This window comes from Aspergillus sydowii, assembly GCF_001890705.1.
Source record: "Aspergillus sydowii CBS 593.65 unplaced genomic scaffold ASPSYscaffold_2, whole genome shotgun sequence".
Lineage (NCBI taxonomy): Eukaryota > Fungi > Ascomycota > Eurotiomycetes > Eurotiales > Aspergillaceae > Aspergillus > Aspergillus sydowii.
The window spans coordinates 2,521,395-2,536,921 of record NW_024467860.1 but is presented as its reverse complement, the minus strand read 5'-3'; the positions used below and the strand labels follow the sequence as shown (position 1 = coordinate 2,536,921).

At 52.5% G+C, this 15,527-nt stretch overlaps 1 protein-coding gene across 1 annotated transcript; it reads left to right on the top strand.

The window, feature by feature from the left end:
* Positions 1–1,135: 1,135 nt before the first annotated feature.
* On the top strand, positions 1,136–15,459 carry sidC (nonribosomal siderophore peptide synthase SidC; the record flags this gene model as incomplete). The annotated part of the gene is made up of 2 exons (XM_040841519.1): positions 1,136–1,705; positions 1,753–15,459. 2 exons carry the CDS (start codon positions 1,136–1,138, stop codon positions 15,457–15,459), a joined length of 14,277 nt encoding a protein of 4,758 aa, XP_040706454.1.
* Between the last annotated feature and the right edge of the window lie 68 nt (positions 15,460–15,527).

Genomic DNA, 15,527 nt, shown 5'->3' with positions numbered 1-15,527 from the left:
GGCGTTAGAAGAATTTGGAGTGTGTGGGTTATAAGTGGCGGTCATTCTCCTTGGGAATTGGAGATGTCAAGACACTGTTCCTTCAATCATATGATATTATGTTCTATCTGACAGGACTGACAAAAACATGCCGAAAGCAATGACAGGCGCAAAGGCCCAAATGTCCGAGCAGATCAGCAGTATCGGCTATCGAGCTGCAATCATTTCCACGTGGGCGGATGTATGTGTTTACTCTGCACCCTCCCGTGTCAATTCAGACGCATCAGAGATGTGGAAGGCTTGGGGACAGCAAGAAGCCGCCACTTCCGAAACATTGGATGTCACTGACCATGGAACTTGAATTCATGAATAATAAGTATGGGTCGACTTCAAGATCCTGCTGTGCAGCTGTTGTACCTCGGTGATTGAACTCACTCCACTACGGATCAGATAAATATTTTGGCGCGGGCCGCAGCCTAAGCTTCAGTGGGCAACAGCCTCCGAAACAGTGGCCGAATTCTAGAACAGTATGCAGCTTCTTCACATTCAGTAGGGATATACGGTGGACATGACCGCGAGTGAACAACAGTTAAAATTGCGACAGCACTCCACTGGGTTGAATGTCCGACCCGCTGCCCAAGGCGATCGGCGCTGTCGAGGCGATACGGGCGAATACAGCAAGTGCGGAATACCGTACGGTAAGAGCCAAATACCGTACACAGCATGACCCGATCTAATCAGATGATCTAATCAGATAAATGGGCCGGCCATCGGCGTTCCCTGGATTTCACCTGACGAGCGGGCACTGGGGGCGCACCGTCGGGTCGCAGAGTCCAACCTCCACGCCACGTTCTAAAACTCGCAAAGGTACCCTGTATCCCACGTAATAAGCCACAGACAACTCCCTCTTCTCACGCTGTTGCTGCAAGTTTCAGGCCAGCTCCCAGCTTCCCCTCCACGCCCGGCGCTGCTGCAACCAATCACTGTTTAGGTTCCCCGCCAATGAGGGAGCGTGTATTAGAGAGCAATTGACTGTTCCTGCATCACGCCAGCCGCGCCCTTGATCGATCGGGGGCAGTATATTACTGGCAGTAAGCCCCTTTGCTGCGGGGAGTGAGCCTGTTCATTTTCACGGGAACAAACCGGGAAACACAAGATGGCTGGATCCGTCCGCAAGTACGTTCGCCGCGTCGCCCGAGGGCTCACTGGCGCTTTCCACAGCTCTCAGGAACGCCAAAATCCAGCTACTGCTGCTACTGCAGCGAATGAAACGCCCGCGCCCCAGACTACCGGGCCGCTCCCGACTGAGGTTCTCCCGGTCACAAAGGTCCCGGCGTTGGACACCGTCGATGCGTTCGTCGTCGATAAGCCAATCGAGGAGGACTCTGTCGGAACAAGCCAGCGAATCAAGCTCTCGTGCAGCTCTGATGTTCGTAACGTGAAGGTAGTTGATGGTCTTATCGCTGGTTATGCGCGTTTCGTCTCTTCCTTGACGGGCCTTGAGGACGTCGCCTTTTGCTGCACCCGTCACTCGCCTTTTGTGGACTCGGCGCCTGTGCAGTCGTTTATTACTGCCTCTCTTGTGCATGATGGCGACCAGACCAAGCTTGTCTCTCGCGAAGTCAATGAGAAAGATCACAACGACGATGAAATCCAATTCTACGCTGAGCTGGGGTTCGGTGTTGGGCCTGAAAATGGTGGACACAGACTCCCCTCTCAGGGAACCGTGAGACATCCACACCTCTTTATCTGTATCGTGACTGACATTCCAAGGCATTTATACTGTTCGCCGAGCCGGACAAGAAGGAGAACGCCCTCCACATCAGCTTCGCATTCCCGCGACGCCTGATCCCGAGTGCAGCGGTAGAGCAACTACTGCACACGATCTCACTTCATGTCGCCGATTCTTCTCCATTTTTTACCAATTCAGCGCCAGAGCCTGCATTATCAGTTTTGAATTTCCCACCATCTATGATACCCCCTACTGCGCAAACCGAGCGCGCTGAGAGCTCCGCGACAGACTCTCATCTTTTGCATGCTGCCTTTGAGCGCTGCGTCCAGAGCAGCCCCCATGCCATCGCTTTGGATTTCGTCCATTCATTGGGATCTGAGACGACAGCATCAAAGCACAGCATTCTAACATATGCCGCTCTCGATACAGCGGCTTCTAATCTGGCGCTTCATATTAGATCGCTCTTGGCTACTGACTCTTCTTCTGAATATAGACGCATTATTCCTGTTAATATGCCCACTTCACCCGAACTATACATCTCATATCTTGGTATTCTAAAATCGGGCCACGCGTTCTGTCCCGTGCCGCAGGACGCTCCCGCTCAAAGAATACAAGAGATCCTTTGCGACATCGCTTCCCCTATCGTTCTGGCCAATACTGCAGAACCCTCAACGGAGTCCCGCCGAGAAACAGGGACTGCATACGAGTCTACACCGACCTGGGTAGACGTCGCTGAAGTTTCGAAATGGAAGCAGCTCCAAGGTGACTCCGTTCTCGCCTCTGGCGCTGGACCATCACTGCAATCCGCACCTATCGACCAGACCGACACAGCCTACCTGTTATTCACCAGCGGGTCTACTGGAAAGCCCAAGGGCGTTCAGGTCAGCCATCTAGCAGCTGCATGCTCCATTTCGTCCCACGCCACCGCGATACCCCTGCCCGGGAAGTCTGCTGGAGATTTCCGCTGGTTCCAGTTCGCCTCGCCTTCTTTCGACCCATCTTTGATGGAAATCTTCGTCACCCTGAGCAGTGGCGGTACGCTCTGCTCTGCTGATCGACGCCTGACTCTGGCCAATTTGGAGGCTACGATCAATGAGGCGAGAGCGACAATCATGATGGCCACGCCCAGTTTGGCATCACTCCTCCGACCTGAGCGCTTGAATACCCTTGAAGCGCTGTGGTCGATGGGAGAGAAACTTAATCGCACTGTGATTGACAAGTTTTCACCGAGCCCAAACGTCAATGGGGCTCCTGAACAGCCCAAGTCGAGAACTTTGGTGAACGCGTACGGCCCAACTGAAGGAGCTATCAACTGCACGTTCGTCTCGCCATTCGAACGCGACATGCGTGGATCCATTATTGGAGAGCCGTTGCCCACCTGTGCAATGCTAGTTCTTTCCCCCGATAGTCTGGACCCCGTACCAGTTGCCACTGGTACCGTTGGAGAACTGGCAATCGGAGGACCGCAGGTCAGCAAAGGCTACCTTAACCGTCCGGAAGAAACTGCCAAGGCGTTCGTTCCAAGTGAGAAGTATGGGAATCTTTACCGAACCGGCGACAAGGCACGTATAGTCTGGGGTAAAAACGGAAACCAGGTTATTGAGTATCTAGGCCGTATCTCCACGGACCAGGTTAAGATAAACGGACGTCGCGTGGAGCTTGGAGAAATCGAATCTGCCATCGCAACTGTACCTGGTATTACAGAAGTCGTTGCCGTGGTGGTGAATAGAGACACGAAGCCTCAAGGTAACGAGCAGATTGTCGCTTGTCTCGTGGCAAACGATGATACTGCGGCAGAGAGAAAACGGATAACTGAACAGGCAAAGAAGAGCACGGCGCAGCATCTTAACTCGTCAATGTGTCCGTCTGCCTATACATTCCTCGAATCTTTGCCGCGATCAAGCTCTGGCAAGGTGAACCGCAAAGCCCTGTCTGCTGCACTGCTGGAGGAGAAGGTCAGTATGCCCGTGGTCAACGGCCATAGTACAGATAAATCAGATGGCTGGGAAAATATCGGTGACGAGGAGCTGCTGTCAACACGGCAATTGGTAATCCGTCTTATGGCCCAGACGACAGGCGAAGATGCTTCCATTATCAAGCCTGGAACCGAACTATACTCGATGGGCTTGGATAGTCTGGGTGCCATGCGACTCTTGCAAAAGCTGAAGGACCACGGTATCGATGGTCTATCCGTCAGCGATGTACTGCGGTCGCAGACATCACAGGACCTCGTCTCCCTCATCCACCGCCACCAGACGAATCAGAATGTCAAGACGAATGGTGTACACCCAGACAGCCAGGTGGATAACCTCCAGTCAAGTCTGGCGTCATTCGACCAGCGCAATCGGACACGCTGCGCAGAGAGCCTCGAGGTCTCATCTGATTCTATCAAAGAAGTGCTGCCAACCACCGCAACCCAGTCTGGCATGTTGACGAGCTTTCTTCGTAGTTTGGCAGACGAGTCCTATGCAAAGCCAACATACATCTACCACACCATCCTTCCCCTCGAAGCCAACACCGACATTGAAAAGCTCAGGACAGCTTGGGACCAAGTTATCGCCCGTTACGACTCCTTCCGCACACTGTTTTGCATGGTGGATGACGAGCTGGCGCCGTTTGCACAATGCATTTTGACGCCTGGCAGTGCCCCTAAGAAGGACTGGGATAACTACACGAGCCCGAACGATAATGTCTCTGAGGAGGACATCCTTGACAATGCCCTGCGGACTGTTGACCAGTCCATCAATTTGAGCATGCCGCCTTGGAAGCTATCACTGGTGGAATCCTCAGGCCGGTCGCTACTGATACTGAGCATGTTCCACGGAATATTCGACGGCGGGTCCCTGCAGCTTCTGTTGGAAGATGTACTTTCAGCCTACTCCGCGAAACCGTTGCCGGAGCGGACGTCGCTGAACCACATTGTCAAGAATCATCTCCAAGCAGACCGCACTTCGACATCGCGTTACTGGAGTCAGTATCTACACGGATATACCCCAGTAGAATTCCCGTCAGTCACTCCATACAGGGCCCCATCTGAAAAGACCTCTGGCTGTGTTGAAGTTAGCTCTGCGCTCAGCCACGAAACCCTGAAGAAACTGTCGAAGAGTATCGGTTCAACGCCACTTTCCGTGCTGCAGGCAGCCTGGGGTGCGATCTTATTGAGCTACATAGGTACACCCGATCAGGATGTGGTGATGGGCAGTGTAGTGTCTGGACGACTAGACGAGGCCTCTCAGGCGTGTATTGGCCCGACGTTCACCATAACGCCGTCGAGAATCGCCATTCAACAGCTGAAAACAGCTTCCGGAGTGTTAAACAACAAGTCGATTGCTCGCCACTTGTCATCGTCAAATGCAAAAGCACTGTCACACCTGCAGCCTCAATTAGGGTCCGTGGCGGTCGATGGCAAAATCCCTTACGACACGGTTCTTGCATACCAGGACTTTGGATCGGATCGTGCCTCTTCTTCGCTTTGGGGTTCAATCCAGCACCCAGACATGGCCAACGACTTTACGGTGATGGTCGAGGTGGTTCCTGAGCCGGACCGTTCACTGACGCTGCGCGCAACCTTTGATAACAAGCTCGATTCCGCCGCGGCTGAGATAATGCTACGACAGATGGACGATGTTGTGCGCTATATCCTTGAAGTACCGAATGGTAATTTTGAGGAGGCTCACTTGCAAGCTCGAGCGGACCTTAAATCAAGCGCCAATCCTAACCCAATTACGGCTCCAGAGGTTGCTGAAGGCGCGCTGCTCCAGTCGCAGTTTGAAGCGCATGCCGCTTCACATCCAGATGATCTAGCATTGATATTCAAGCAGGACTTGGATAATGAAGCAGACCCAGGAAATATCTCATGGACGTACGGCGAGCTCAATGCAATGGCTGATAATCTTGCGGAGCACTTGAACGACGTCTGTGGAGACTTGATAGATGCTTCAGTCCCCATATGCATTGAGAAGAGTCCTTCTCTGTATGTTGCTATTCTTGGGATTATCAAGGCTGGCGGTGCCTGGTGCCCGATTGACACCCTCTCTCCCACCCAGCGCCGTCACGATCTGATTGCACGAACAAGCGCCGGAGTTTTGCTTGTTTCGCAGTTAGATGAGGAGCAGCCCGAGGGCGCGATTCCTGCTGGGGTGAAGGTAATCGATGTCAGCCAGTTCACTCAAAATGCTGCTATCAGCACGCGCTCGCAGTCAACACGCAGCAGGCCTACCCCTGCCAACACAGCCTACTTGATCTGGACCAGTGGTACCACAGGTGCACCGAAGGGAGTCCCAATCACGCATGCTGCAGCGGTGTCCAGTATGAAATCGCTGCAGGCTGATATCCCAGGCAACGCTGACGGTAGCACCGTCCGCTGTTTGCAATTCTCGCAGTGTACCTTCGACGTGTCGGTCCAGGATATTTTCTATACCTGGGGTATAGGAGGCGTGCTTATTGCTGGAACAAGGCAGATAATGCTTGAATCTTTCCCAAAGCTCGCGAACGCTACGCAGGCGACTCATGCCCACCTTACACCCGCCTTTGCGGCTGGCGTTCCCCGGCAGAGCTGCAAGACACTCAAGGTGGTGACCATGATTGGTGAGAAGCTGACACCTTCTGTAGCAGACGACTGGGGTACGGACATGAAGGCCTACAACACATACGGACCCGCTGAGGTCACGGTTGTCTCGACGATCCGCGAGTTTGGAAACGAGCACAAGTCAATCAAAAGCGCAAACATCGGCTGGCCTATGGAGACTGTCTCGGTATTCGTGATGAAGAACCAAGACATCGTCATGAAGAACGCCATCGGTGAATTGGCTCTGGGCGGTCCCCAGCTTTCACCGGGTTATTTGAACCAGAAGGATGTTACAGAGGCCAAATATGTTTGGAATGACGAAGCCGGACAACGACTGTACTACACCGGTGACCTCGTGAGAATGCTCTCTGATGGATCGCTTGAGTATATCACGCGCGTTGATGACTTGGTCAAGCTTGGTGGAATTCGTATCGAGCTCAGTGAGATCAGCTTTGCTATCCGTGGCTGCCATCCTCATGTTGAGACTATCGAGACGCTGGTCTTGAGTCGACCTGATAGACCTACGCAGGTTGTCGTTGCGTTCCTCTGTGCGCCGAGGGCAGCGCCTGAAGGCCATGATGGAAATCTACTGCTGTTGGAAGACGCTGGACGTGATATCGCCCGTGCTGCGAGCGACCAAGCACGCAAGACACTCCCTGAGAATATGATACCATCTGTGTATCTTGTCGTCACAAACATTCCTAAAACGCCCTCGGCGAAGGTCGACCGCCGTGCACTGCAGGCTGCATATGCGTCTGTGGATCTTGAGAAGTGGGAAAGCGAAGTCAACCCAGAAGATCCCGCGAGTGACCCCGAAGACGACGCCGACACCTCTATAAGCGTCCAGATCATTGATCTTATAGCCTCTTTGGTCAATGTTGATGCCTCCTCTATCACAAAGTCCAACCGGCTCAGAAGCTTGGGTGTTGATTCACTACGTGCCACTCGCCTCGCCTTTAGGCTGAAGGAGGCCGGCCACCGTATTTCAGTCATGGAAGTGCTAGCCTGCATTACAGTTTATGATCTTATCAAGCTGGCCCGGGCATCGAATGCCAATAGTACCGGGCCTCGAAAGTTCGACGTAAAGGCCTTCGATGATGTATGGCACGAAGCAGTTGCGGGCAAGCTGTCTGACGAGTTTACAACAGTACGCGCCACTGCAATCCAGGAAAGTCTACTTACTGAGACTATGGGAACCTACAACATGTACTGGAGCAACCACTTCTTCCGACTGGGTCCTAACGTGGATATCACCCGGTTGAGGCAGGCCTGGTTTGCCGTCTGCCAGAAGACGGAGGCATTACGAACTGGTTTCATTCCAGTTGCTGAGGCGCGGAATCAGAAGCCAAGCGATACACTGAATTTCTCTATCTTGCAGCTGATATACAAGCTTCCTGCCTTGGACTGGGAGTATCACAAATGTGCTGATAACGAGTGGATGGAGGTATTCAACACCCGGGTCGAGGATATCATGTCTCAACACCAGAAGAACTATTTCAGAAACCCGCCATGGGCGGTTACGCTCCTCGACAAGGGCAGTGAAAGGGTTATGGTGCTTACCCTGCATCACTCTGTTCACGACGAGCCTTCTCTTCGTTTTATCATGGATGACGTGAGGAGCGCGTATACGTACAAGCCCCCGGCCAGGAACCAGCTCAGCGATGCACTTTCGATTGTCCTTGCGAATGAAAATAGATACTCAGAGACCGTTGGATTCTGGCAATCTGAGCTCAATACATTTGCCAACCTGGATACCCCAGTTTGGCCAGATCTCACAGGAAAGAGACTCCCTCCTGGAGTTACCCCGGAGTACCGATTAATATCTGAGGAGATCCCTATGACAGAGTCAGTTTCCAAGGTGCAATCTGCTGCCGCGAGTATGGGACTACAATCCTTTGCCTCCATAATCCGTGCCGCATGGGCCTATGTTTCGCTGTCGTACCTTGGGCTACCAGCTACGGTCTTTGCGGAAACATTGTCTGACCGAGTGTTTGATCCTTCTCTTGAGAATACTGTTGGACCTTTCATATCCGTTGTCCCGATTCCGTTCCATCCTCAGGGGACTGTTCGAGAGATCCTACTGGAACAGAACAGGGTATCGGTGCAATCTTGGAAACACCGCCATATTCACGCGCGTGATATCCGGAAAGCGCTGAACCGGCCGAGAGGAGAGCCCCTATACCCTGCTGTCTTTAACTTCCATGGGGATAATGCATTGCCTGAGAACCGATCCTTGCCTGATATTTGGGTTGAGCTTGAGGATCAGATAGGGTTACATGTTGAGCACGCAATGGCCATGAACGTCTTTCAAGCTGCAGACGGGAGTCTCGCACTTGAGGCATCGTCCGACAGCCGATTATTTAGCCGGGAGCACCTGCGTCTATTTGTCCGCCAGATTGACAGTCTCATCACCGCCATGTTATCGACCCCGGATGAGTCATTCTATAGTCTAGTCAACGGACTTCCATCTGACTTGCGCTCCCTATCGAATCGGGAGGTTAGTGATGAGGTCACAAACTCGGTCTACCAAGCTCCGACATACTGGCTGGAGAAGAACGCGGACACCCACCCTGACTGGACAGCAGTCGAGGTCGCGAGCAGCATTACAACTGACGGGATCGAGAAGGAGGCAATGAGCTACGCCACATTGAACGGCGAGGCGAACCGCGTGGCTGCCTACTTGGCCTCTTTTGGATACAAAAATCGCGTCATCGGTGTTTGTACAGGGCGGACACTGCCTTCCTACAAGATCATTATTGGTATCTTCAAATCTGGGAATACTTACCTTCCCATCGATGAGAGTCTGCCAGCTGAGCGGAAGACGTTCCTAAGTGAGGATGCGAACTGCCCTATCATCTTTACGGAGACCAACTTTGCGGCCTCGTTTGCTGGCGTTCCAGACAGCTGCCGTGTGGAATGCATTGACGACCCCGAGCTTCAGAAATCCATAGCTGGCATGTCTTTTGAGAACCATGATTACAATTCTCATCCGGATGATAACTCCTACCTACTGTTTACATCTGGATCTACTGGTAAGCCGAAGGGTGTGATGGTCACGAGGGCCAATCTTTCATCCTTCATCGAGTCTATCTCAGAGTTCGCATGCCAGATTGCCCCGGCGACATTGGAGCTGGGAGGCACAGGCAGATACCTCGCCCAAGCCAATCGCGCCTTCGACCCTCATCTGTTAGAAATGTTCTTCCCCTGGCGTCATGGAATGGCCACCGTTACAGCACCAAGGCCAATGATCCTCGATGATATCGGGACAACTTTGTCGAAATGGGACATCACGCATGCAAGTTTCGTGCCCTCGCTTGTTGACCAGTCGAACATTACCCCCCAACAGTGCCCTAAACTCAGATTCATGACTGTTGGCGGAGAGAAAATCACCCAAAAGGTCCTTGATACGTGGGCCTCTGCTCCCAATGTAGCTATCGTCAATGCCTATGGCCCTACCGAAGCGACAATTGGATGTACCTTCGCACATATCAACAAGTCTACAAACTTGAGAAATATCGGGCCACCCTTGACTGCCTGTGCTGCACACGTTCTCATCCCGGGTACAATGGGGTACGCCCTGAGGGGGCAGACCGGTGAGCTGTGTTTCAGTGGCGATCTCGTCGCAAAGGGCTACCTCAATCGACCAGATGCAAAGGGCTTCCTCACCGGGCCAGACGGTGTCAAGATGTACCGCACCGGAGATGTCGGGCGTCTCATGGGCGATGACTCTGTGGAATACCTCGGACGCGGTGACGATCAAACTAAAATCCGCGGCCAGAGACTTGAACCGGAAGAGGTTTCAGAAGTACTGCGTTCATCATCGCCTGTATCCATCGACGTTGTCACAACTGTTGCCAAACACCCCGGGCTCGCCAAAATCCAGCTTATTTCGTTTGTGTCTCGGTCTCAGCGTGGGAAGAAGAACGACGAAGTCTCGTTCCTTTATTCCGACTTCTCTACGCTGGGCCGAGAACTTCAGGAGATATGCCGCAAAAAGTTGCCTGGATATATGGTCCCTGAGTTGATTCTGCCTGTTACGTCTATTCCCGTTGCGGTGATGTCTGGAAAGGCAAACATGAAGGAACTGAATCGGATTTTCGCGGAGCTTCCTCTTCAGACCGTTCTCCAGGGGAACAATGCGACCGGCGCAGACGCTGCGTCCGAAAGGTCATTGAATCCCGAGGAGGAGGCCGTTGTTAACGAAATATGCCATGTCACCTCAATTGATCCTACCAGCTTCCATCCTCTGACGAATATATTCGAGATTGGTTTGGACAGCTTGAGCGCCATTGGGCTGTCCATCAGACTACGCAACATTGGATATGCTGCTACTGTGGCACTGGTCATGGGCAATCCGATTATCGAGCAGCTCGCTCGCCTGCCTAGATCGTCGGGATCGGAGTCTGGAGTTTCAAAGTTACAAGAGCGATCTAAGGAGTTGGAAGCCCAATACCGAAAGCTCCCATCTCAGAATATAGAACTTTCCCAGGTTGCGGTGCTTCGGCCTTGCCTGCCTCTGCAAGAGGGTTTGGTCGCGCGATCTATCAACAGTGACGGCGACCAACTCTATGTCAACCACGTCGTCCTGCAACTCGAAAAGGACGTTTATTCAGATCGACTTAAGACAGCGTGGGAATTCATTGTCGACAACAGCGAGATCCTAAGGACCGCGTTTGTTTCTCTGGAGAGGGAAATTGCTCAAGTTGTTCTTTCACAGAACTCCAATGCGATTCAATGGACCGAATCAGTGTATGACAGTCTGGAAGAGGCAACCCGACTGCAAAGCTCACAGCAAGGAGAAATATCACGGGGGATCATCTCAGATATCTCCAGCGTGCCGCCAGTTCGTTTCCACCTTGCCACGTCTTCAGCCGGGCAGCATCCACTAGCTTTATTCATCTCCATCCACCACGCGCTGTATGACGGGGAATCGTTCGCAATGATGCTAGACGATGTTGCCATGCATTATCAAGGAAAGAACCTCTCCCAAAGAGGCTTACCGTCCGCCTTCCTAGAGAATGCTTGCTTCCAAGACACAGACAAGGCAAAGCAGCACTGGGAGCAAACACTGGCAGGATGCAATCCTGCAAACTTCCGATCAGAGACGGATACTGCAAAGAAGACTGTTTCTGTGCGCCGCCCCCTCAGTGCTAAGCTGACGGACTTGGAAGGCCGTTCGGCAAGCCTCCAAACAACAGTGCCGAACCTGATGCAAGCGATATTTGCTCTTTTGCTGGCTGACCATATCGGTACATCTGATGTAACATATGGTCTTGTCATGTCAGGGCGAACTGTATCCGCTGCAGGAGCCGATTCAGTGCTTCTACCCTGCATCACCACTGTGCCAGCGCGTCTCAATACCAATGATCTGAACAACGTTAATGACGTGGTGACTGCGGTGCAGAGATCCACTGTTCGGTCTCTGGAATTCCAACACACACCTTTGAGAAAGATTCAGCAGTGGTTGAAATCCGAAGTTCCGCTCTTCGACTCGTTATTCTCATACATCCGCTCCACCGAGTCATCAGAACACCACCTGTGGAAGGAATTAGAGAGCCACATGCCATCGGAATACCCACTCGCACTCGAGGTGCAGGCTGACAGCGCTACGGATACCGTGCAACTAGACTGCATCTTCTCTTCTGACTTTGGGTCCCAACTGGATGGAGAGGAGTTCGTGGAGAAGATCGATGCGGTCCTGTCCGATTTGCTGTCAGGTAATAGCTTGCCTTTGGATAGTTTCAACCTTGCGCAATCACAAGTTCCCGGGTCTCAAGGGTCTACTACCCAGTGGGATGAATCGACATGGTCCGAGTCAGAAACCAGAATTCGGGAACTTGCTTCTGCCTTTTGCGGACTGGAAACTGCTGCTGTATCCAAGGGTGCTTCGTTTTTGAGCCTGGGTATTGACTCGGTTACAGCTATCCAGTTCGCTCGCAGGCTGCGTGATGAGGGGTTCAAGACTTCCTCGTCCGATATTATGCGATTTACGTGTGTAGGTGCGCTGGCGAAGCACATTGACCAGGCCTCCTCCAAGCCGCAGGTCAATGGTGTTAATGGAGTCAAGCACGACGAGACGATACCGGTTGGCACTTATAGGAAGGATGTTCCTTGCCTTGGTGACAACGACTCCATTGTCTCCATGTTCAAGTGTACACCACTGCAGTCAGGAATGATCACGCAGACCATCAGCTCCGGTGGAAAGGTTTATGTTAACCCTCATCCCATCCGCCTCAACGACTCGGTGGACATCCACAAGCTCAAGTCCGCTCTGCACCAAGTCATCCAGATGAATGAAATCCTGCGGACTTCCTTCCACCTTATTCAGAGTCTCGGAGAGAGTTGGATTGGTGCAGTGCATAACGAACCTCCTTTTGAATGGACGGAGATCTCCCTATCGTCAACCGCTAACGTGCTGTCCGAGGTCATGTCTCTTTTCAGTTTGGATGGCGAAGACTCTTTCCAGACCCCGCCAATACGCTCTGTACTTGTTCACCAACCAGGAGCGAGAGTCCTTGTTATCGTGATTCACCATTCCCTCTATGATGGTGCATCCCTCCCTTTTGTCTTCGAAGACCTTGCCGCCATCTACGCGGGTCAGCCCCCAGCGAATCGTCCCCAGTTCTCCGAGATGGTGCCGTATGTCTTGGAAGAGCAAGAAAGGTCCTGCGCATTCTGGACAAACAAACTTGAGGGCTACCGCCCGGTTGAGATTCCGCAGCTCCAGGATACTTCCCCGTCTGCGGATCGCATGTTCGCCTCCGAGCACCGAATTTCCCTCGACCTAGCCACAATCACCCAGGCCTGCAAGCATATGGAAGTCACGGTTCAAAGCATCGCTCTCTTGGCCTACGCCAAAGTCTACGCCCAGCTGGTCGGAGCACGCGATGTGGCCTTCGGACAAGTCCTTGCAGGACGGACCCTGCCTCACCCGGATGCAGACCGCACACTTGGACCACTATTCAACACCGTTGCGCAGAGAGTTACGATTGATCCCAAGTTCCTGAGCAACAGAGCCCTTGTGCAGCGACTGCAGCAACACACTACAGACGCACAAACCCACCAGCATGCGCCATTGCGTGTTATTCAGAATACGCTACGACAATCGGGACAGCTTGGGTCTTCCCAGCTGTTCGACGCTCTATTTGTCTTTCAGAAGAGCGCCGCACTGTCTGAGACCAGTCTGAATGACCAGGATATCTGGGTTCCATTTGAAGCTGAAGATTATGTGGTTAATGCTGAGTACAAGCTTAACATTGAGGTTGACCACGCACCGGACGGGATTGTTCTGACGGCAACATCCAACGGCTTGTATATCGATCAAGCAATGCTCGATAGCCTCATCCGTGGATTCGATGCTGCCTTCTGCGATATCATTGAACATCCCACGAGGTCCTCGACGACAATGCCCCAAGGACTGGGAGATCTACCATTAAAACGAGACCTGGAGAAGGACGAGGACCTTATTTCTCACGACTCTGAAGCTCCTGCACATGAGGCCACTATCAAGTCGGTGCTCGCAGAAGTCGCTGGTGTCCCAGTCGAGGATATAAAGCCAGCCACGAGTATTTTCAATCTCGGTCTCGACTCTCTATCGGCCATTCGAATTGCGTCCATTTGTCGAGGCAAGGAATTAAAGACCAGCGTGGGTGACATCCTCCAGGGCAACACCCTGCGTGGTATCAGTGAACGGGTGAAGCCGACAACAACGCCCAATGAGATTTCCCAGGGTGCATTAATCAAGGACTATCCTCATGTCGAACAGGAGGTTCTTGCAAAACTCAACTTGAAGAAGGAAGCCATCGAAACATTACTACCTACCTTACCAGGTCAATTCCATCACCTCGCGAGCTGGTTGAAAGCTGATCGAGCACTGCTCGAACCAGCCTGGGCTTTCTTCAGCCACGAGCGTATTGACAGTGCGAAACTTGAGAATGCGTGGACCAAACTCCGCGAACGACACCCTGTCCTACGAACTGTCTTCACGACCACTTCACCATCAGAGGCTGTCCAGGTTGTGTTGAAGGATGCAAGCGGCTCGGATACATTCAAGACCGTCGAATCTTCTGAAGATATTAGCGCGCTGGCCAAGACACAGTCTCGTGAAGAAGCCCTGCATCCGTCTTCACTGCTCTCTCCTCCTGTGCGGCTGCGACATCTGAAAGCTGCTGACAATGACGGCATCCTCATCATCATTCATCACTCACTCTATGACGCGTGGTCGATGCCCATGCTTGTCTCCGAGCTGAGCAGACTCTACCGGGAGCAGACACTCGACGCAAGCCCCGACTTCCCTGCTTTTGTGGACTTCTCGTTCCGCTCTCTTTCTCAACTCGACGAGAAGGCATACTGGACGTCAGCGCTCAAGTCTCCATCGTCGACACTCATCAGAGGCTCCAGTGAGACCTCGCAACTTCCCAAACAGATGTTCATCGGCGCATGGGAGAAGGTCAAGGGCCTCTCTATCATGGAATCTAAATGTCGTCCGGCAGGCTTGAGTCTCCAAACAATCGTCCTTCTCGCCGTTGCCAGATCAATTGCTAAAGCCACTGGGGTCGCTAGCCCAGTCATGGGTCTATACCAGACTGGACGATCTGCAGCATTCAATGATATCGAAAAGCTGGCCGGGCCCTGCCTCAATGTCAATCCATTAATTGTCCCAGACGCCATGCCTAGCACCGGCACTCAAACAAACGAACAAGAGGTCGTACAGCAGGCGCAAAATATCCAAGCGGCCCTTGCAGACCGCGTTTCCTACGAGCAAAGCTCTCTCCGCGATATCCTAGGCTGGATCAAACCAGAAGGTCCAACACCGCTATTCAACACCTGGGTGAACCTCCTCTGGATGCAGAACAACATCCCACGGGCGCCAGAACAACCTCCTAAACAAGATGGCAGTCAGCATGATAACATTGAGCTTTTCCAGCCGCTCCGCATTGGCGTGCCCACGGACTTCCTTCCAACCGAACCGCTACCCGTCTCGACCACACCAATCGATGATCTTGATACTTCCTTCTTATCAGAGGAAAATATATTCCTAGATATCGGGCCTAACCAGGCAACAGATAGTATTGGCTTCGGAGTTCGTGTTGAGGGCGGCTTCCTTTCTGAGCAGGAAGTGAGAGACCTTGTGGATGGGATTGCGTCGGAGTTAGAGGGAATTATTTCCTGTTTGACATGATTTGCGGGTTATATATAGATTTCTTTTTCGTATATTTTCTGTATTGAGAATGACTATTAGATTTGTAC